Source organism: Agelaius phoeniceus, chromosome Z (assembly GCF_051311805.1).
Source record: "Agelaius phoeniceus isolate bAgePho1 chromosome Z, bAgePho1.hap1, whole genome shotgun sequence".
Lineage (NCBI taxonomy): Eukaryota > Metazoa > Chordata > Aves > Passeriformes > Icteridae > Agelaius > Agelaius phoeniceus.
Window position 1 is genome coordinate 30,685,814 of NC_135303.1, and position 22,151 is coordinate 30,707,964.

Consider the following 22,151-nt stretch of genomic DNA (forward strand, 5'->3'; position numbering starts at 1 on the left):
AACACATATGAAATTTTACTGCTAGGGCACTTATATTCAACACAACAGCTTATCACTTACCACCCACCACAGCAAGCTGGCACTGAACCACTTTCAGGGGAAAAGACCTTTAACATCTTTGACTCCAACTGTGGCTTTCAACTGCTGTAATTTTGTACAGTATTTTAACATTGCTTTGTCATGGGGCAGTAGATAGCGATGAGGTATTAGCCTCTAAATTATCAGTTTGCAAACAAAAAGAGGAAAAATACTCAAAAGGGAAATAATTTACTTTCTTGTAAAAATTTTGCTGGGTTTGGATTTGTGGAATAACCACAATCCTCTTAATTACATTTTGGAAGCAGATTTAGATCTTTCAATTCTCAAAGTTTTACCACTGTTGAAGAGAAAGCCTTGTGCCCCTCAGCTCATACCAAAACACTTTCTAAAGATAAAATATATGATCTTGAAATATATATGTCACTTTTTTTTTCTCTGAGTACTTTAAATATCAAGGAAAAAGCCAAATGGTTTGGTAAAATTATATATACATTTAAAAATTCAGGACAACAGAGAATGATATTCTTCAAACATTTACAAAGTGGTATGTGCACTTATAATTGCAATACTTTGCTCTCTAAACTCACAACTTATCTTCTGAATGTAAATGGAAGAACAATAATTCATGTCCACTCTATTTCTTCACTAAAATGAAGGGCTGTATTGAGTTTTACAGCAACTAACTTTTACCCAGAAGTTAATGGAAATCATCTTCCTCCATTCAACAGACAAGCATACATCATGATCCCCTAACCCCTGCTGGATTATGCTTTGGAAAAATGCAAATTTACAGAAATGTGCCTTTGAAGGGCTACACTAACAGAAGTCCTTGGTACAGTTTCTCCAATTTAGAAGTACAATTATGAAATGCAAATACTTCCATTGGTAATGTAACTGACATTTGACACTGCTAGCCCTCGGTTTGCCCTTAGAACAGCTGACGGCTAGAACACTGATTGTTTTGCTGGACACTGATTGCTTTGGGTGCTTTGTGCCTTAATGTACATTAAGACTGAAAAATAAAAATGCACTTTAACTCCATCCCACCCACTGTTAAACTGTTAAATATTGGGTCAGTCACACTGACTTGTATGACAAGCTGTTGGTAACACTGCCTGAATTTCAGAGTTGTAGGTACATACTCTTCCCTTCAGTACTCTCCCACAAACACTTCCTGTAAGACCTGTGTAAACAAACTGTGCTGAAGTGTCTGACCTTCCTTACTTACCTTGTATGAGCTGTCTAAACAGGGAACAGTGAAGAGTGTCAGAAAAACTTTACAGCTAATAAAATTTAACTGACTGAGTGCCCCTTGCTGATGAAAGTGAAGCAAAGACAATGAGATTGGACAGCCAGTAATTGTACAAAACAGTGGGCTACGACTACTAAATGGGCTGCACATTACGGAAAAGCAAAGATGAGGTCAAGAATCAGCAGTATCTGAAGGAACAAAGTAGCAAATAGCAGCAAAAGAAAGATCTTAGTAAAGCTGCTTTTCTTCCAGGTTTCAGTTCTTCCACAGCAACACTATTTCCTCCCTGGAGTCCCTATTTTTTCCTTCATTCACTTTGTCCTTCATTAGGTACCTCTGTCTTCCTTCCCTATTGGGCAGGTGCTTTCTATTCTGTAGTGGGTTGTTGGCCACAGTCAAACAATATGCCAGACAAAATTTAGGTCCAAAGTTTAACATCTAAAACGTTCAACACAAGCATAGCCAAATATATTTAGGAAGAAAGTTTTACAGCATGCAAAATAAAAGGCCATGTAAATACCATTTGCATTAATGTATTACACAAATAAGGTTGAGAAATACAGGAACACAAAAATTCTCTATGTACATATATATATATATCTAAAAAATGAAAGTGAGAAGAGAAAGTGCCAAAGGCATTCAAAGAATACTTGCACAAGAGACCTGGTTGAAATAGCAGAGCTGCAACACTGCCACCTAGGCTAAGTAGTTCCTAAAGTGAAGGCAGAGGTACAGGGACTGGCACAATACCCACTTCTATATGTGGAAAACATTATCAATCTTATCTTGCTTATTCCTTATTTACTTCTCCTATTCATCAGCTATTTGCAAGTCAACAACAATATTAATTAACATATGGTTACTTGCTTTTAATTGTTAAATGACACCAAGTACAGCCAAGTCTCAAGACTTAATGCATTTGGTTATTTAGGAAAACTCCACTTTCTGCACTCCATGTGCAGAAGGACTGAGATACAGGTGTCTTGTATGACCATTTCAGCTCCCTTAGGTGTCTTCAAATAGGCATCTCTCAGCCAGCTAATCAACAGATCTCCATCTATGCTCCACAGGAACTAAGATAAGAATGTCAATGGCCAGGCTATAATTATCATTTGATCTGAATTAAATCTCTTTTGCTCAGGGCCAAGCTTCATTCCAAACACAAGATCTCTTTCTGAAGCTCAGAATGAAGCTGAAGTTTATGCTTAAAATAAAAGCTACCACAAAATTTCATATAAACATTTTACCCAATCCTTATGAATTTATATTCTGAAACCTGCTAAATATATGCTTTTCAAATAGACCATTCAGCTTCAAGTCATTAAAGAAGAATGTATAGTCTAACTTCTTACCTAAATCCTGATTCTTTGCTTTTAGGTGAAGCTTTTAAAAAAAGCATGTATGACTTGACTGAAAGCTTTGCTTGTTTAGCTGTCCCTTAAATATTTTAACCTATTAAGTAAATTGTTACCAAAAAATCCAGCTTGCCTGATTTACAACAGAAAGGTTTTATAACAGAAAGGTTATATTTAGTTATATAAAGGTTGTATATATATATTTAGGTTATATTTATATTATATTCTACGACAAAATATAACAAGCAAGACGGAATAGATAAAAGGAGAGAAGTAGATAGAATACAAAAAGCTAATCTTTGACAAGTGACTTACCACAGATGCACCCCTGCCAGTTTGTGTACTACCAAGCCAAGGCATATTGATAGGTGTGCCAGGATTACTGTGAGTATAAGGAGTGCTTCCCTGAACATTTACCAGATCATCACGAGCATGTATAACTAGGAAATCATCAGCCCTAGAGATGAAGAAAACATTTCAAATTAAGATTCTGAACAGCAACAGTAAATACCATGTTTTGTTACTCTGATTTAAGCACACTCAAGTGTGATACTGAAAACAAAGAACATATACCCTTTATTTTCTATTTCCATATCATCATCAACCCAGGTGTAGATTTGCGTAGCTAAAATTGCAGAAACATCCAATTCTTGAATATCATGACTTGATGCTATTGCAATGCAGTTCCGATTTGCCTGAAAAAAATAAACATACAGAAAGACAGATGCAAAAGAAAACCTCAAAAATTGACTTATTTTTTTTCTGATTATGGCACTGTTGCTCACAAAAATATACACTTAATTTACAAACCCCAAACATTTACATCTACAAGTCTACGTACATTTATACTTGACATTTCCCTTTCAAAACTTATTTGCATCTGGGATAGTATCACACACTATTTGCATCTTGTACCTCTCAGGCAGCTCAAGTACCTCCTTGCTTTTTTCAGACAATAAGCAACAGGTAACTATATTACAAGGCTTGCAATCAGGCTCCCCTCCTCAAGTTCTGAAGCGTTATGTGGCTGAACAGAGAAAATATAACTTCCTGTTTGACAGAAAAGGATAAATACTCCTACCCACAAGCCTAAAAAAAAATTGAAGCCACCTCCCCCTTTGATCGATTCATTGCACAACAGAAGAAAATTTGTAGTAGAACTATTCATGAAAAGGTAATTTTGAAGTGCTTTAGAGAAGGGTCTGCTAAAAGTTGTAGGTGCTAAAAACAGCAGGATGGCTGGCAAAGCCTATTTCACCCAGTCACAGTGTGCCTGTGTATCAGGTGGAAACCACAGCAGTTGGGTTATTCTATCTGCTTTATACTCACCTTATTAACTGCAAAAGCAGTAATGATGTCCGACTCTTTATGGATTATTCTTGCCTTGCCACCAGGGTATCCCAAATCTGTTTCTATCTATATTTAAAAAACAAAGCACATTTAAATGCAAACTTCTGTGCAATACCACTTCTTACTGAAAGTACAGAGACATAACAATGTTACATGTGAAAATTTTTTCCCCTTAATTTTAAGAAAACTCAACAAATATAGCCTGTAACAATTATGCTACACCATATTGTTTTGTATAACAATATAGCTTCCCATTGCCATGTTAAGATTACCACAGCAACAGAGAAAATGTAACTTGTCACACAAGCCACAGTACTGTGTTCATTTCCAAATTCTTCAGGGGTGCTGAAAACTAGCAAGGCTACATGCAGCACACTGTTGATTGAAATTTTGAATTTTGATGTTTTGCTCTCAAAAAAGTTGCTAAGTCTATGATTACTCTTAGCAACCACCTTTTGCCACTGAAATTGATGAAAAAGTTCAAAAGAAGGTGCAGGCAAGTTGCTGAACAGGAAAATGAATTTGAACTTCATCAGTGCATCTAATCACAATTATTGCAATTATATACTTCTGAAATCCTGTACATGTCAGAACAATAAACATTTTGCTATGACTTTTTTTTTCCCCATGTGATCTAATGCTGGATTTGAATATGGTCTATAATTTTGTATTTTAAAAATGCAATCAGGTACATGCCAGCACACAACAAAACTCTAAACTCTACCAGCACTGTAGCAAGTCCTTTTTAAAATTAAAGAACTCAGCACTGAAAGAATTAAATTGATAGGTTACAGACACTGACTGTTAGAAAGTAATTTTACAGTAAGAACAATAACACTGCCAAATTAATGGTGACCTAAGAATTCAAACCTGAGTTATCAATGTAATATTTAATTAAAAAAAAAACCCAAAGAATTATGTCAGAACTATTTCAAGCCTCTCAGCTTCAAATTCTTAATTTTCTGTGCTTTAAAAGATTTAAACAATAATATTTTATTTGAAAAACAGTATGATTTTTCTGTCAAAGACCTGAAAAAGGTCTTTTACAAAAATCTAAAAAAACAGCTGTTACAGATGAAGAAGTAGAATATCTTTTTTCAAGTCAAAACAAAATTGATACTTCATTAATTTTATGTATATAACGCTGGACAAAACTGCAGTGGCAAACAGATACAAAACCATGATTTGTGTCTTATGATGAACAAACCTGCACAAAATTAAAATTATTTTTTCTCCAGCCAGTTCCAATTACCAACTTGCTAATACTGCATTATCACATAATTAAGATTAACAAGGTAGCCCAAGCCACAGAGGGTTCACATTTCTGTTCTCACACTAGTTTTCTAAAAGAAAGGAATATGGTATTCATTTGAGTATCTAGGCATAGTACTCTACCTTTTCAGCATGTCACACCAATCCTTCGAGATGGTTGCTAAAACACTGTTATATGGGTTGATTTGTCACCATCTTTTAAATAAGGTTCAATGAAAGCTTTCAGTAGCAAACTTGTATCATGCTAAAAATCTGATCAAAGTGCAGCTCACTGCCTTCACTTAAAAGCAACTATTGTACCTCATACTGATCAAAGGTTCTGTAGGTACCATGTATCAATCATACTACTACTGAATTTTTGTCACTTGGGCAAATCTCAACTTCAGTTCTTCACTTAGCCAATCTACAGAAGTTGATAACAGATATTGTTTGTACCTGGTTAATGCAGCTAAGATAATTAAGTTTCAGACAAACTCTGAAACCGTTTAACTCAATCCCTTGCATTTTTTAAATTTTTAAGTTTGTTTGCTATGTGAGCAAAGACTTTTTTTTTTAAGTGAGATCAGCACCATTTAGACAAAAAAAAAATCATAATTATATTAGGTCTAATAAATTTGAGGATTATTACTGTGTACCTTATTGATGACGGGCTCCTCCACTGCGGAATTTTTCATGGTGTCATTGTGCTCCTCTAATGACTTCACCAAGGAAAGAAACACCACAAAACAAAGCATAAAGATAAGACCTAACATGCATGGTAGAAAGGAAATCCTCCATTCCCTGTTGTTTACCCAACACAGGACAACTGAAACACAACAGCATGTCTCCAAACACATGGTGCATATTTTATACAGTAAGAATAATTAACAAACTCTAAACTCTGTTTTCAGTACAGAATACACTGATTTACTTTGTACTGTAACAGCACCGTGTCCATTCCAAAAGCAAAATTTCTTGAAAAATAAGCAGTCTACACTGACATTTTATCAGCAACAAGATAGAAAATAAAGCAAATTACGCTCTGTAAGGCTGTGAGCCTATCTTGAAACATATAAAACACATCTAAAATTTTCCACAATATCTGTCCATACAGCATAACATGGCTGTGTTAACATAAGATATGGTCAGAAGTGGTGCACTTTAATGGCAAAGAGGAAAAATTTTCCTTTTAACTGCACTCTGTAGGGAACAAAATTAGCCAACATTACCCAAACAAGCTAATATTTTAGTTGTGACAGCACAAAGGTTAGGTCATGCAGAACTCTCTGCTGTCATGGCTTTACTAGTCATGAATATTCTTTCTCTTGCATATATTAATTTGTTCACATCTGCTTCTTTCTCCTCCATTTCTGCTATGCTACAGTTTTTCTGTAATACCAGCAATTCTTTCAAAATTAGGAGCAGCAGTAAGTAAGAAAAAGAAGGAAAGTGAGATAAAAAAATCCAAAAGCTCATTACAGAACCAAAATTAAAAACATCTAACTGCATCTGGAACAGGAATCCAACTAGACACTGTGACAAATAACCAGGGACAGAAATACTAATTGCTGCATGAGCACTTTTCATATTAAAATTGAATCCTAACATGGTAGATCATAAGCAGTGGATAAAAGCCAGGGTGACTATGGCAGAGACAAACTAAAACTTCAGATACTCTGGCTCATTAGATTACTGGTTTTAATCTTTGAAATGGTCCATTTTGTCCTTCTTTTGAGGCAGCTTTTATACTGATCTTAAAGAAGAGACTGATTGTAGCAACATTGTGCTGGTTTTCATTTTACAGTCAAAGTCTGATTATTTTTGTATTTTATGAAAAAGGCACAAGTATTTTTTTGTATGAAATACTGTAGATTTGGAGTCATTGACAAATACATCAACCTTTCATGCAGCAGAAGTAAACAAGCCAGCCAAGTAACTTAAACAAAAATTGACAGATTGACCCGCAGTATTTTCTGCATTTTATATACCATACCAACCTCATTTAGGCATCGCCTCTTGGTAAAAATATTTCTGATAAAAGTTTCCTGGACTTCTTCCTGTTTGACCAAGTACTGCCAGAGCCTCTTCACAGACAGCGCAACATGACTGCTAGATCTACAGAACAAAGTTGAATAAATGCACCGTGCGCATACTTATACAAGAGTGCAGTATTTTATATTCTAATCAAACTATAGTCAGAAGAAATGCTGAAGCAAAACTACAGACCTGTAGACAGTATACTAAGACCAATCTGAAAGCACTTTAATACCCTCTTCATGAGAGGAGGTGCAAAAGGAAGAAGAAATAGAGTATGTAGCATCATCTCCTTCTATCTAAGGACAAGTGAGAAAATCTCTTTAAGAGATTACATAATGGTAAGAGCAGTATATCGATTATTTATTAGTCCAGCTCATTCTTTAGAATATGAATCATTTCTGTTAAGTCCTATAGAGTGATCCTTTCATATGGACAATGAATGACTAACACTTCCTGCTAGGAACACATCATCAGCTGTATAACTTCTCTGAAGCATCCATGATTTTTTAGTAACAAAATTGGAAGGATTGTAGAATCAAATCAAAATTCAAATGTTTATGCTTATCCCTAGAAATGACACACTCAAGCAAAACTTATAAATACAAATATAGCTGCTATATATAGCTGCTTATGACAAGCCAAAATCCATCAAACTCTGAATTGCTTTAAATCATAATTTAAAAATAATGTCAGACAGCAGATACATGTTAAACTGATCACTTTTAAGCAACATGGGTTACTAAAAGTGTGACCATGATTAAATATTTTACAATAAAAAGCTAGACTTTCTGTATTCCGTCTATGAAATCCACAGGTGTCAGTAACACTAAAAAGGCAGAAATCTATAAAAAAATTACACTTTGAGAGATTGAGCACACTTTTCTGGCTGAACATGCAATTATGTTTAATCATATGTATGCAAATATTATAAATGGTAAGTATTTCTTCTCTGAATTTAGGTAATACTGATAGGACTGTGAGGTAATTTTATTATCTCTAAAGGTGAGGCAATTATTTAATTCACTGTCACTAATCCATATTATCTCTCAAGATGAATGTTTTATTCTTCATTTTTTGTCAAGCATACTTTTTCCGGAGAAACTCAAAACCCATGTTAAGCGTAAGTAAAAGAATTTTAAAAAATTAAAAACTGTGGTACATTTTTCCTGCTCTTGCTTCAAACCAGAGATGCATGAAATCTGACATGTACCCTTCATTTCATATAGTTATTGAAATTGCAATCTATCATGTGCACTAACAACCTAATACTCAATTTATATCAAAGATATTACAGTCAGTGTTTACAGATATTAGACTTACCTGAAAGGAGTGTTTGTAGGCTCGAGTAAACTTTTGTGGCGAAGCAACGCAGGACCAGCAGCGAGGGCATCTTCAGAAGCATGAACTGAAATATAATGTTGAGGTGGACCCCCATACAGCTCAAGACGTCGGAGAAGAACTTGTTCCCAGCGCTGTAAAGTTTTCAAAACTGCATGGCATATCGGGGAGCTAACTGGAAGCTCTAGAAAGAGAAGTAAATAATAATAAAACCCCTCCCCTTTCTGTTATAACCTTGATAAAGATAATTCCAGCAGGTGAAGACTGAAGCTTATTTCGAATATCTCCACAAGAAAGCTTTGTTCAAACCTCAAGTAGGTATTTGCAAGTATAAAAAGATGAACTGCTTAGGGCTATTATTGCTAAAAAAAGGGAACAGATTTCTCAGATATTGATGAGATTATATCATGGAGTGGATCATTATGAAACTGATCCTTGGTACCTGGAAGATACCAAGGCATATGGATGACAGGCAGGTGATAAGAGAAAGCTGATGCACCTTGATAAAGGGCAAATTGTGCCCAACTAATCTGTTACTGGCATTCTATTGTGAACTGACTGTGCTGGAGGGCAAGGAAAATCGAGCAAAAAGGATGGACTGTTTGACAGCTAAGGAACCGGTTGGATGACATCCCCCAAAGTGTTACATCCAATGGTTCAACGTCCAAATGGAGATCAGTAACAAGTGTCATGCCACAGGGATGCGTGTTGAGATTGGTACTGTTCCTTGTCTCTGCTAATGGCATAAAAAGGATAGCGAGAGACACCTGCAGGCAGCTCACACCAGGGTGAGCTGTGCAGCTGTCGTCCTGGAGGGAAGGGATACCACCCACACAGACCTTGGCAGGCCTGAGGAGTGGGCCCATGTGACTCTCACAAGCTTCAGCAAGGACAAGTGTCAGGGCAATCACCAGTACCAAAACTGAGTGATGAAAAGACTGAGAGCAGCCCTGTGGAGCAGGACTTAGGGATACCAGTGGATGAAAAATTGGGCATGACTTGGCTCACAGACCAAAAAGCCCACTGCATACTGGGCTGCATCAAAAGGGCAGCCAGTAGGGTAAGGGAGGGAATTTGGCCCCTCTAGTTTGTTCTAGTGACACTCTACCTGGGATACTATATCCATGAACGGGGACCCCCCTACAGGAATGACAGGGACCTGTAGAGGGGATCCAAAGAAGGGCAACAAAAACATGTCAGTGGGCTGAAACACCTCTTCTGTGAAGACAGGCTGAGAGTGCTGTGGTTCTTCAGCCTGGACTGGACAAGGCTCCAGGGACACAATACAGCAGCCTTTCAGTATTTAAAGTAGACTTACAGGAAAGACACAGAGATTCTTTGCCAGGGCCCGCAGTGATAGTGCTAGGGCCTGCAGTTTTCACACCAAGCAAGTAGGCTTAAATCAGATAAAAGACAGAAATTATTATGATGAGGATGGTGAGACACTGAAACTGGTTGTCAGAGAGGTTGTGGATGCCCCAGATGTAGGAGGTCATGTCAGATGAGGCTTTGAGCAACACTATCTAGTAAAAGATGTCCCTGTCCACAATGTGGTGGGCAGGGTTGGACCCAGATGACTTTTAAAGATCCCTTCCAAAACCAAACCATTCTATGAGTCTATGAAACAAGGAGTAGGAATGATGTTACTTCAATCACAAAATATAGTGGAAATAAATATTGTACCAGGAAATAAATATTGCAAAAATTCTTATGTGACTAAAAAGCAAAGAAAACATAAGCACAGGGAAACCTGAGCATTCTTTCTCACCCATTCATCTCAGCCACCCGCAATGTCATTTCATAAATATACCTGCTCTGTGATAAACATTATCAGAACATTTATTCCCGTATCACTAAAAAACTAAGAACTTTTGAACTAAAAGCTACCACATATGCATATTATTCAACACATTGCTGATTTTAATGTGCTGATTAGGTATGGAGAGACAACTCTGCCGCTTATTACCTGAAAGATCATGTCCAGCCAAAGGGTAGAAAATCTTCAAATTGTGAAGTACCAGCTGAACCATTGCCAATCTCATCAGTGACCAACTAACAAGAAAGCACTAGTAAGTCATTTACTAATAGGAAAATAATTTTCTCACTTATTCAATATTAGGTTTTAAATTTAGACCTTCAAATCTTCATTATAAACTACTGAAAACTACAAACCATACTTTAGAATATTATAGGTACTTTGAATTCAAAAATCACAACTACTACACAACATACTAATAAAATGAATAAAATAATGATTTGAAAATTAACTACAGTTAGTTAACTACTGGGTAATACATGAAAATATCACGTAACTGGTATATTATCTCAAAAATAAAAAAGCAGAAATGCAAGTCTAGACATGGCAAAATATCTTACATTCTGAAGTGTTACTTACCTGTAAGAATTTGAATTAGAATGCTCTTGGTTATGTGAATTTGATGCAAACATATCTCCATCATTGTCTTCATGATCTTCATCACTTTCCTGACTCTCTTCTGAATCATATTCCACTCCACTTTGCGATGGAAGAAATGGCTAAAAATTTCAAAAAAATTCTGTAAATATCTTCTAGCCAACATCTCATTCTAAATTACCTTTTAAAAACTGAATAGTTACAATGCTTGAAGCTTTTTATGAAAAGCAGACATATCATCTTACTCCATTTAGTAACATTTCGAGTTGTACCTCATGGTCCATAAGCACTACATACATAAGTTAACACCTTAACTATTTTTTACATTACTGAAAAATTCTAATGCTGAAAATGAAAACACTAGCTGTTTTTGAAGTCTTATTTTATTTTCTTGCCAGATATACCAAACCAGATGTGGGACACACAAGCCTGTCAGGAGAAGCCAAAACCACTAGGGTGTATTCTCTTCAGAGAGCTCACAGAAATCCTATCCTCTCCCTGATCATATTTATGATCAGCCCTTTATCATTGCCTCACTGTGCTATTTAGTATTTGCTTTTTCTTTTTTGTCCAGCCTAAAAAACACTTACTTTGCTTATGTAGATGACACTTGATATAGAAATGTGTGTACAACTCCACAGAAGTATGTAACTTTCTAGAAAGAAAGATCTGCCACAATGGACTTAGCAAGGCAACATAATTTGATTTCCAGGGTGTATGCATATGCACTTCACCCAGCTGAAATAGCTGATAAATGCTTCTCACATTTCCTTGTCCCCCTAAATACCTGACCCGTAATTATCTACACATTTGTACACTGTAATTATAAAAATCAACAGTATTTGTTCATATCATTATCTGAAAAAAAGAAACCTTGAATAACAACAGTTTTCAAGAAAGCTGTTTCAAAAATATGTATAGGCTCCATTTTAGAAAAAGCTAAATGTGAGCAATAAAAACAAGCAGATTCTATCACATCAGTACCTAGAATAATGACTGAGAAAAACTACCAATCTAGAAGTGATAGAAGACACTTAATTGTCAAAACAGCAAAAAATTACCTTTGCAATGAAATAATCCCAGATGCTAAGCTCAGGAGGGATAAATCTTTCTTTGTAAGATGATTGTTGGTCTACCAATGGCAATGCAGGCAATTGAGAACTCTCTTTTGCAGAGGTTTTTGATGAAAGCCTGTAATGTTTTTGCTGTTTCTCTCCATCATCTATGTGAGAAGAAAAGAAAGTATGTTGCTTTAAACCTTCTGCTCTACCTCCCTATTGCTTTTAATAAACAGATTTGTAATGAAAAGTAAAAATTTCCATCATGACAAGTTTTCAGAATTTCACCTTAGCATTTATGTAACAACTAAACATAGAGAATTTTAATCCTCAAATACATAAAACTAATATATAACTAGAACTCCAGAATGTAAAAACTCCCTGCAAATAATACACCCATAACCACATGAGAAGATCTCTTCTTACAAAGGTGACAAATGTTATCACTCAAGCCAACGATCTGGCAAAACTAAATTACTTAATAAGAACTACTGAATACTGATTATGTTAGCTTTTAAGACAAGTCAGGAGACTTGTTTTTCAGAATATATATTGCAAATACGTAAGCTTGCCATTCCTGCTCCAACTTGTAACTCCACGTGTCCCTCTAGTGGAGATCTGTATTTTTTTTCTAAGTAGTACAATTCTGCTAAATCCGCATGCCCTGACATACATTTCTTCAGCAAATATAAAAGATAACATTTTAACTAACACAATCTAATATACAACTTATTAAATAGGGAAAGATTAATTATTTGCAGTAACACCCTAAATCCAAGGAGCAGAGAGGTCCCCTCGCTTGCCCCAACATTGACTTCTTTCCAACTAAGAAGTGTCAATGGAAGGTTTTATTTTCATTCTTGATTATTACAGTACTGAAGGAAATAGCTCATTCAAGATTTCAGGAATATCTTAACATATTTGTATCCCCTCATACCCTGCAATACTTCATGATCTTGTTAGGAATCATACTCCAATACAGCCTTTCTATTGGTAGAGGAGGAATGATACCAATTGTCACTTGTTACCAATTGTCAGTGTTCTGACTCTCCAGAACACATCAGAAGTGAAAGCAACAAGGGAGAAAAGAAATTACATTTGGAGATTTGTTGGCCATCTTTTGTAACCAAGAAAATGGACTTGAATCAACTTCCTACTTGATTGTAGAAGGTGGAGCTTGTGTTTGTTTTGTTCCTGTTGTTGTATGGTTGGAGTTTTTTAAAGATTTTTTAATTCTGTTTTCAAATAGATACATGGAATGTGCAGAGACCAGTTTCTACAGTGAAACCTAAGAGGGGGTTCAAGACTTAGGTAAAACAAAGAAAGCTTAAATATGAAGATAAAAAGGAAGTTGATTTTTTTGAACATTGTTTTGGAGTCCACAAAACCTGGAACACTGATTTAGCTGAGAGAGGAATATGGGCTGCCTTAACAGTAGTAATAAGTATGAGCCAAGAAAGCAATTTTGTAGGTTTAAAGAACTCACCTGAGGGACAGATATCTCTATCACTGAGTTCAAGCACCAACATGTTGGGCCAGACCAGTTGCAAGAATGAACTAACATGAACATCAAAACTAACAACCACTGAAGCTTCCAAAATTACCTTCTCCTATTAATAACGCTGAGGATGGCAAAAGAAGAGCCAGCACACCTATCTGTTCCTGAAGTAAACTACCATGAAGCATTTTCTACACCCTTATTTTTTTAGTGTTTTATCCACAAGAGACTTTCTGAGTCTTGATAGGTGCCTGAAAGACAATGTCCTTCAAAACTCTTATGGGTATTCCAATCACTTGAAAACAAAGTCTAACAGTCGGAACAAAAGAAGAACAGTGGTAATTTACAAACACTTATTTCCATATGTAAGACTTACTTGCTCATAACACAAACCGAGCCAACAGTGCAATTTTAACTCTGGGCCATTAAGATTTAAATACAAGGGTTTTTTAAAAAAAAATCTTCCAGGATTTTCACACCTCACAATTTTTATGTGTTTTCTTCAAAGGGACAAATTCTCTGCACTCACACTAGTCAATGGAATTTTTTTATTACTTCTGGTCATTTCTGGACCAGGAATAAACATATTATTCCAGGATTCAGAAAGATTTTTGACTACATATGATGACAAGCATTATCATCACAAGCAGCTGAACTACTAGGCTGGTTGAGGCTGGGGCAGATTAGTTTTCTTCAAAAGTGGCTATTGTGAGGCTGTGTTTTGGACTTATGCTGAACACAGGGTTGATAACACAGAGATGTTTTGTTATTGCTGAGCAGGGCTTACACAGAGCCAAGGCCTTTCCTGCTTTTGCACTTCCACCCTGGTGAGGGAGCTGGGGGTGCCAGGGAGGCTGGGAGGAGACACAGCCAGGACAGGTGGCCCAGCTGACCAAAAGGATATTCCAGAGCATCTGACATCATGGTCAGCACATAAAGTGGGGGGAAGGAGGAGGAAGGGGGAGGACATTTGGAGGCAGGGTGTAATGGCTGGGGTTAAAGCACAACAGCCACAAAAGAATTCATATATAGAATCTAATAAAAGATGAAGACATCCCATCTTTCATCTTGAAACAGGAATATCATAACACTATGTGTTGCACTTGTATATTGTATCATAATTTTTTTTCCTGTTAGGGATAGTATTTGAAATCCACTTACCTGTGCTATAAGTCAAAACCACAACAACTGCAGTACAAGGAATTTTCATCTCATTATTCAAAATTTATCAGTTAAGGAGCATGCACATGCATCACTATGAATTTCCAGCTAAACTGTAGCAACTACTTAAAATAAAAGAAATTCACTAGGCATGAAATAAGGAGCAAGTGTTGCATGATACAGAAATGAGCAAGTATAGGCCTGCAGGTTGTTTTTCTAAGCAGAATTCAAAAGGTAAGTTTAAGTTTTTACTTTTTTACTAAAAAAGTACTTTATTCCTTTTTGTTGGATCACTCTTTGTATTTCTAAGAATACTGCAGGCTAGCCATTGGAAAAAAATTCAGTATGTGAGGTAAATGAAAGAACAACCACCTAAGTATGACAAACACTACTAAAGCAGATTTCTTTTTATACATTCTAAAAGATATAACTACATTAAAAATGTCATTAAAGTTCTGACTGTAATTTGGGATTTCAAATTACCCATTACACACACTTTCAAATTTCTCATTTATTTCTAATTAAAAATCTTTTACATGTGTTTTATTTTTTATTTGAAACATTTATCTTTGCTCCTATTTTACTTATAAGACAAAAGTAAAATTTATGTTATTTTCCAAGAATATTGCACTATTTCACACAAGGAAAATCCTTTAATTTCTGTTGGGTCCTAAGACATGCAATAATAACAAAAAGATTTGTTACTTTCAACCTTCCCAGGAAGAACTAAAAGCCAGATTGCTTTCAACTTCCCTTCATTTACTCTTGCAGCATGGAATAACTGAATATATGAAATGAAGCTATGGATTTCTAACTGTTAAAACAAACATATATTCTTCCTTAAGAACCTTCTGGATGATAAAGAACTTACCATCTCTATATAGACTTAAATTATAAAACAGTTTGCTTAGGTAGATTTCAAGCGAAATACAGTAAATGTGATTCTGAAAAGAATCTACTATAATCAACAACAAGGTTCTTTTTCAGATGATAACTGCCTCTTGGAAAACAAAACACCATGTGCTAGCTCTGTTTGCCAAAATCATTTGCTGCAACTGCAAAAACAAGAAACACGGCTGAAAAGCATTCAAACTGCTTTGTTCTGTCTGATTGTTATGTGACAGAGGCACTAAGACAAGTTTTCAATAAAAAATAATTCCTAATAGAGGTTCGGGATTTATAAGACTACCAGATACTGGTTTTTGGTTCCTGTTTTTACCATTTGAGTCTAAGAGAAAGAGCATATTTATTTAAGTGAAATTTTATATTCAAAGCTACTACATGCTCAAGTCAACTAAAGCAAAGAGCAGAAAGGGAAATAACATAACTTTATTAACCAATGCTGTACATGGAATTATGAACTTCTCTTAAAAGAAATACACCCACATTTAAATATGTACTAAAGGATTGGAGAGGAGGCAAGGAGGAGAGAACATGCATAGTCTTATTGTATTAGAATTATTAGTGTTCAGAATTTTTAGCTTTCAATCTCCATTTGAGAGTGGAAGCATTTCACAAAAAATCTAAAAGTAAATATAAGGGTAAATAGTCTAGTTAAGCATAACAAAATGGTAAGACATGGAAAAAATCTAAATAACATTACAGAACAATATGGCTAGTTGGCTGGAATAAGCATTCCAGTCACTTCTATTTGCTGCTGGGTGTCAGAAACAGTAAAGGCACAAAAATATAGCTGATTTTAATCCTAATCCCTCTGCTTCATTGGAGGTCTACTTTTTTCCCTTTCTCCCCCACCATCTTTTTTCAATATGACCAAGAAAGGGCTTTGGAGAAATACATTTCCCCCAAATTTGCTTTACATAAACACGCATTAAAAACACATAGTCCTGAGTCCTAGAATTACATAGGTTGAAAGACACTTAGTCCAACCCGTTGCTCAGAACAGGGCTGATGTAATTGATGGCCTAGTTTGTTCAAGTTTTTGAGTAACTCCAAAAATAGAGATCCCACAACAGCTCTAGGCCCCTATCTCAGTGATGATCCCTAAAACCTAGTATTAAAAATGTTCCTTCTTCCCTTCAATTTTTAGGTAGAGCTTTTGGATTCTTCCAGCAACAGTTTCATTAAACCTGTAATCAGGCAGCCAGCATTCCTCCTTCAAAAAAACATGCAGCAGATAGGCTATATTTAGTATGCATTTCAGAATACACTTCTTTGTAAAAATACTTAGCATTTTAAGCCAGTGGTAGCAGTAATATTAACACAGTTTAGTATAGAGTTACCAACACCTAGTTAGCAGAATTTCCAACAAAAGCCAGTTAAAGCTTCACTGACAATTCTGTGACAGCAAACATGTTTACCTTACTAAAGTGATAGAGAGAAATGCTTGCTCAGTACCACAGAGAAAACTAATCAAAATAAGAGCTCACTTTGGGGTAAAGATCTCTGCTCTGAAAACATTTTTCTAAAAGTCTGATGAAGATATTTAAACAGACCACATTTACAGTTTTCCATAAAGATAAATAATTTTGATATGTTAGCATACATCTAAATATTAAATTATTTTTTTTAATAGAAAGCTACATTTTGTCTCTCTACATATATATTTAGATGTGATATAGAAAGTCATCAGAGTTTAAGTAAATTTGTCTTTAGAAAATCTTCTCTTAAAAACTTAGTTAATTGTAGCATTTTTGCTGTTGTTTTTGTAGAAGTCAAACTAAATCAAAAAGCACATAACTATATGAAAAATAAAAGCATTACAGGAATTTGTTCTGGACCTGAGGATAGTTTATCACCACCTAAATTTAAAACTTGAAGATTGTTTACTTTTCTAAAGGGTTCTTAGAGTATCAACAAGATGCCCTTCACTTGTAATGTCTGGAATGAACACTTAGAAATCCACATGCACAATAATGCTTATATTCAAAAAGCAAAACAAGCAGCTCTCCAAAAAAGATATGAAACACTTCTGATCTTTTCAAACCATGGTCATAGTAATTTTGTATTTAATATTTATTTCAAATGAAGAGCCATAAGGGTACTACTGTGCTGACAATTTTCTTTTTTAAAAAGGCCCAATTTATGTGCTTCTTTAGTTACAAAAATTTACTTCAAATTTTGATATCATGGCTTGCAAACAGAAGTTTTTCTGTCTTTCTGCATATGCAAAAAAAAAAAACAAACCACACATAGCAAACTGCATGTAGAGGCCTAATACTAAATCTAGTATCTTGCCTGAAGGCTTGGTAGGACTATGAGTACTGAAGGAGGCAAGGGATTTGGAAAACCCCACGCATTCCATGGAGAACACTACTACCTGATGTGGGCTAGGCATTGGGAAGTGCCTACCTGTCAAAGAGAGAAAACATACTGTATTTGTAAAATGGGAATATATTCCAGTTAGAAGAGAACTGGAAAGCTTTAAAATAAACACAAAGTAGGCTGTAATAGTATTGGAAACTCTCTAAAATCAATTTAACTCTCTCATACTAGAGCAGCTGTGCTACTTGGAAACCTTTTTTCAGAAGCATTCACTTCTGCTTCACTCTTCTCTTCTACGCAATATCTAACGAATTATTTCAGATCCTTGTTTTTCTATCAAAAAAATCAAAAACCATACTGAATTCTTATTGAACACAAGCTACTTAAAGTAATTAAGCTTTCAGCAGTCACATAATTTTCTTAGAAATCCCAGAAGACAAATATATACAAAACAAGAGAACTGACCAGTTTTTGTCTTCAATTGCTGCTGTCCTCTGCTGGGTGTATGAGCTCCTCCTCCGAAGATAGCAGACCACATTTTGTTATTAAGTGGATGAGCCATAATTCTATACAACTCATTGCTAGAATGTGTTGCAAGGCCATGGATGAACAGGCTGAGATAGACTGCAGTTAGAATTTCACAAAGTAGAACTGTGAGACCTGGCTGGGCTTCCTCACCAGCAGAATTCAAGAGACGTATTAGAGTCGTCATTCCTGTTTATATAAAATAAACATATTCTTTAAGAAAGCACAGATGTGTGTGTGAACATACACCAGATTATAATTTTGTCTGGCAACCTACATTACTTAGTAATGTTTAGTGTAGAAAAATTCCAAGCTCTACACATTGAAACCCAAGTTGAAAACTTCAGGAGAAAGAGAGAAGCTCTTAATTTTTAACAATTTATTAGTTTTTTAGCTTTCTGTTTTGGACTAATGGTTAAAGAAATGCGTAACACTTTTTCAATTATTATAATGACATTATAATCCTGAAAACTGAAATTCTATCTTCTCACTTTACAGTGGTAAAACCAATCAAAAATCATGGACATCAACCCGCATTACACATTGTCTGGCAAGTCTTCTTTCACCCAATACTAAACCTCTTGTAATGTTTTTATGCTCCCACAAAAGGGTGTAGTTTCACATGTGCCTTCAACGTGACACTTTGTGCACACAAGTAAAAGTGCACATAGTCATGGCCAAAGAATTCTGCTTTTTGTCATGCTCTCCAATTTGCACACATAGCATGTGAATCTACTAAAAAATAGAAAGTCAGTTCATGGTGATTCATAAGAGCAACTGCTAACAATTCCTTGCCCAACTCATCAGAAATTTAACCCTTTGATTAACTAAATAACAAAAAACCAGATGACAAACTAGTTTCTCGATAAAATCTCTAAATTCAGTGACAATGTTTGACAGAAAAGAAAAAATGACATAGCATCAAATACAAAGGCTGTTTCAGGTTATCCATGAAGATTTTTAAAGAGGAATTTTCTGATTTAAGAAACAATTCTCACAATAAGTAAGCACATTTCCTGGCTATGCTTACATTAAAGTTAGTGCTGTAAACTCAAGCCCATACCTAGATGTATTACATTGATAACACTCCCTCTAATGTAGCTCCCTAGCACAGTTTAATTAGCATAAATGTCAGCACACTCTAAGTATTACCTGAAATCTGACATTAATTTTACAGCTACAGAAAAGCATGATTTATTATAAATGTCTCATTTTTAATAGTTTTAAGGTAGTTCAGAAGTTGTCCATAAGGTAAAATAATTCTTAGCTGGAGCACAAACTAGGACAGCCTTCCCAGTCCTTAGGACTCAAGAAGTAGGATACTAGTGCTACAGGTGGTGCAAGTAGAGCACACACAGGACATGACTTCACCCTACCTCCTGTTTAGCTGCTCTCTCTTTACTAGATCCAGCACCAACATTTTTTTAGTTAAAGAAAGCAACATAAATTAACTTGACTTAGTGAATAATCAGAAGTAGTAACTTAGATGTTTTGAAAAAAAAACAAAAACAACCCACAACATTTTAATCAAAGAACTCAACACAGCTGTCACAAATACTACTAGAAAGTCATAGCCACGTGCTCTTACAGTGGATCCAGATAACTCAGTTTTCCTTAAGAGAAAAGAAACAAGTCTAGATACCTGGCCACTGAGCAGGTGATGTGTTGGGAGTCACTGTTTCTTCTAAGCTTCCTGTTCTTAAAGAATGACACTGAGTTAATAGGACGGCCTGGTACACCGTTCCAGTGAACTGATTTGCTTGAAATGAGCTGTGAAACAGAGAAGAACAGGGAAATAATATTTATTTTTAAAAGTACGTTTACAACTATTCAAGGGATAGCACTTTCTAGATGTAGGCAAGTGTGATCACGGCCTTCTGGTGCCCTATTCATTACCATGACAGCAATGAGAGAGCTGTCTAAAAATCACTTTTCATAGACTTTACCTGTAGCTGTGGCCATCACAGAGACACTGGTAGATGCAAGCAGAGAGCGACGCTGCTAAGGTATGCATTACATATATCTGAAAGACAAAGTTATACAGAACTCATTACAGCCAAAGTGAGCTGTGGTTAGTATCACAGCACTCTACATACAGATGTGTAACAAGCACTGGACACAAAAGATCTAAGTCCTTATGCACTTACAAAGCCACCTTTTGCTTCAGAATTTGTATCAGACAAATCAGTTCACACCTTAGGAAAAGGATGGCGGAAAACTCACTCACCCCACCAACACACAATCACAGATCAGCTCCATCTGAAATGTTTTCAATTATTAAACAGCAGCATATTAAGCCTGTATTCAATAGTCCTATGTAATTACACCCTAAAACAGCAGCAGTTTGCTGGCTCAGAATACAAAGAATTTATTTCAGAATGAAAACTATAATGCACCTTAGTTTTTGACCAATTCTAGTGCAGCTCTTGGACACACATTCAATTTACTCAGTATTGTACTTTTAATACAGCTGATACTTTTTTCTTAATGTATCACAGAACACACCAACATTAAAAAGCTAGAGAAGCTGTTAATCAAAAAGGTTCCATTAATGCAAAACCAGTTTATTGTATTTATTTGTTTGTTCCCTGTAAAACAAAGCTAACTAGGACTAAGCCATCTTTTTAGTGTTCTCTAGAAATCCTTAGTAAAAGCAGACATGATCTGGGACCTAACAATACAAAACTTCAGGAAAGACTGAGTTTTATTTCCAGTCAAAGGTTAAATACAGGATAAATCTTACAGAAATAATTTTTAAAAACTACTATACAAACACATACTGTTTCACAAAAAACAGTATAGGTTTATTGAAGTTTGCTGGCACTCAGTTTTTGTACTTAAACATTTAATTTTACTTATGTTTAAGAATGAAATGCAGAATCTGCCATTAACATAAAAGAAGTAATGAACATACTGTCATAAAGACAAATATTATGCTGATGGTTTAGTATAACATCTTTTCCATTAAAATGTCCTCTTGGACAAATATCCAGTTCTGAGAGAGGCCAATCTACAACAGCTTGTTGAACCAGATGCTCAACACCTCAACAATGATCGATGATCACTGGACATTTCTTTAAGCTCAAGATAAGTACTACAGAAAATGATTATGCTTCATGGTTTGACTTTGTCACAAACAAGCACAGCACAAAGTTCTCATGCTGTCTGAAATAAGAATTTGTGGCTTCAGCAAACCAGATGATAACAACAACACAATTATAAAAAAATACATACCTTGCTGTTCTGAGTATCTGGATGAGGTGGTGAATCAAGGTTTATTATAGCATGTAATATATCATGAGTTAAATTGCTAAGATGTAGCAATGGATTAGCCACCACTGTTTTGGCACTAGCTGTGCAAGCAAATAGGAGAGGTATGGAGTTTTGCTCCGGTGGAGGGCTGGAAGGTATCTGTACTGACTGCTCCTAAAATCAAGCAAGAAACACATACACAAAGCAATAGTACATATTCTTTAAGGAAACATAATAACTTTTGAAAGAGGGAAAAGTATTCCATAAAACAACAACAAAAAATAGTGTACATAAAAAGTCCTGTTAAAAACAGATTCAGATTTATTAAAAAACACATGTATGCTACAGTAGGAAAATTTCAAAAATATTAAAAAACACTTCCAAATAAATCTACAAA

The 22,151-nt window shown here is 35.4% G+C and overlaps 1 protein-coding gene across 8 annotated transcripts in view; it reads right to left on the reverse strand.

Annotated features, from left to right (window-relative positions):
* DMXL1 (Dmx like 1) overlaps nucleotides 1-22,151 on the reverse strand; it is a 76,027-nt gene that overhangs the window by 8,959 nt on the left and 44,917 nt on the right. For 5 of the 8 annotated variants that reach the window (XM_077171929.1, XM_077171928.1, XM_077171926.1 and 2 more), the window contains 14 exons: nucleotides 21,737-21,928; nucleotides 20,449-20,525; nucleotides 20,145-20,272; nucleotides 18,443-18,691; nucleotides 17,951-18,064; nucleotides 12,097-12,257; nucleotides 11,018-11,157; nucleotides 10,589-10,674; nucleotides 8,605-8,806; nucleotides 7,245-7,362; nucleotides 5,904-5,966; nucleotides 3,976-4,062; nucleotides 3,220-3,341; nucleotides 2,962-3,103 (listed from right to left, as the gene is read on the reverse strand). In XM_077171929.1, the coding sequence (XP_077028044.1) occupies nucleotides 2,962-3,103; nucleotides 3,220-3,341; nucleotides 3,976-4,062; nucleotides 5,904-5,966; nucleotides 7,245-7,362; nucleotides 8,605-8,806; nucleotides 10,589-10,674; nucleotides 11,018-11,157; nucleotides 12,097-12,257; nucleotides 17,951-18,064; nucleotides 18,443-18,691; nucleotides 20,145-20,272; nucleotides 20,449-20,525; nucleotides 21,737-21,928 (1,881 nt within the window). Of the gene's footprint in view, nucleotides 1-2,961; nucleotides 3,104-3,219; nucleotides 3,342-3,975; nucleotides 4,063-5,903; nucleotides 5,967-7,244; nucleotides 7,363-8,604; nucleotides 8,807-10,588; nucleotides 10,675-11,017; nucleotides 11,158-12,096; nucleotides 12,258-17,950; nucleotides 18,065-18,442; nucleotides 18,692-20,144; nucleotides 20,273-20,448; nucleotides 20,526-21,736; nucleotides 21,929-22,151 lie in introns of those variants that run through there. The other 3 variants (XM_054651844.2, XM_054651843.2, XM_077171932.1) reach the window with 2 other exon arrangements.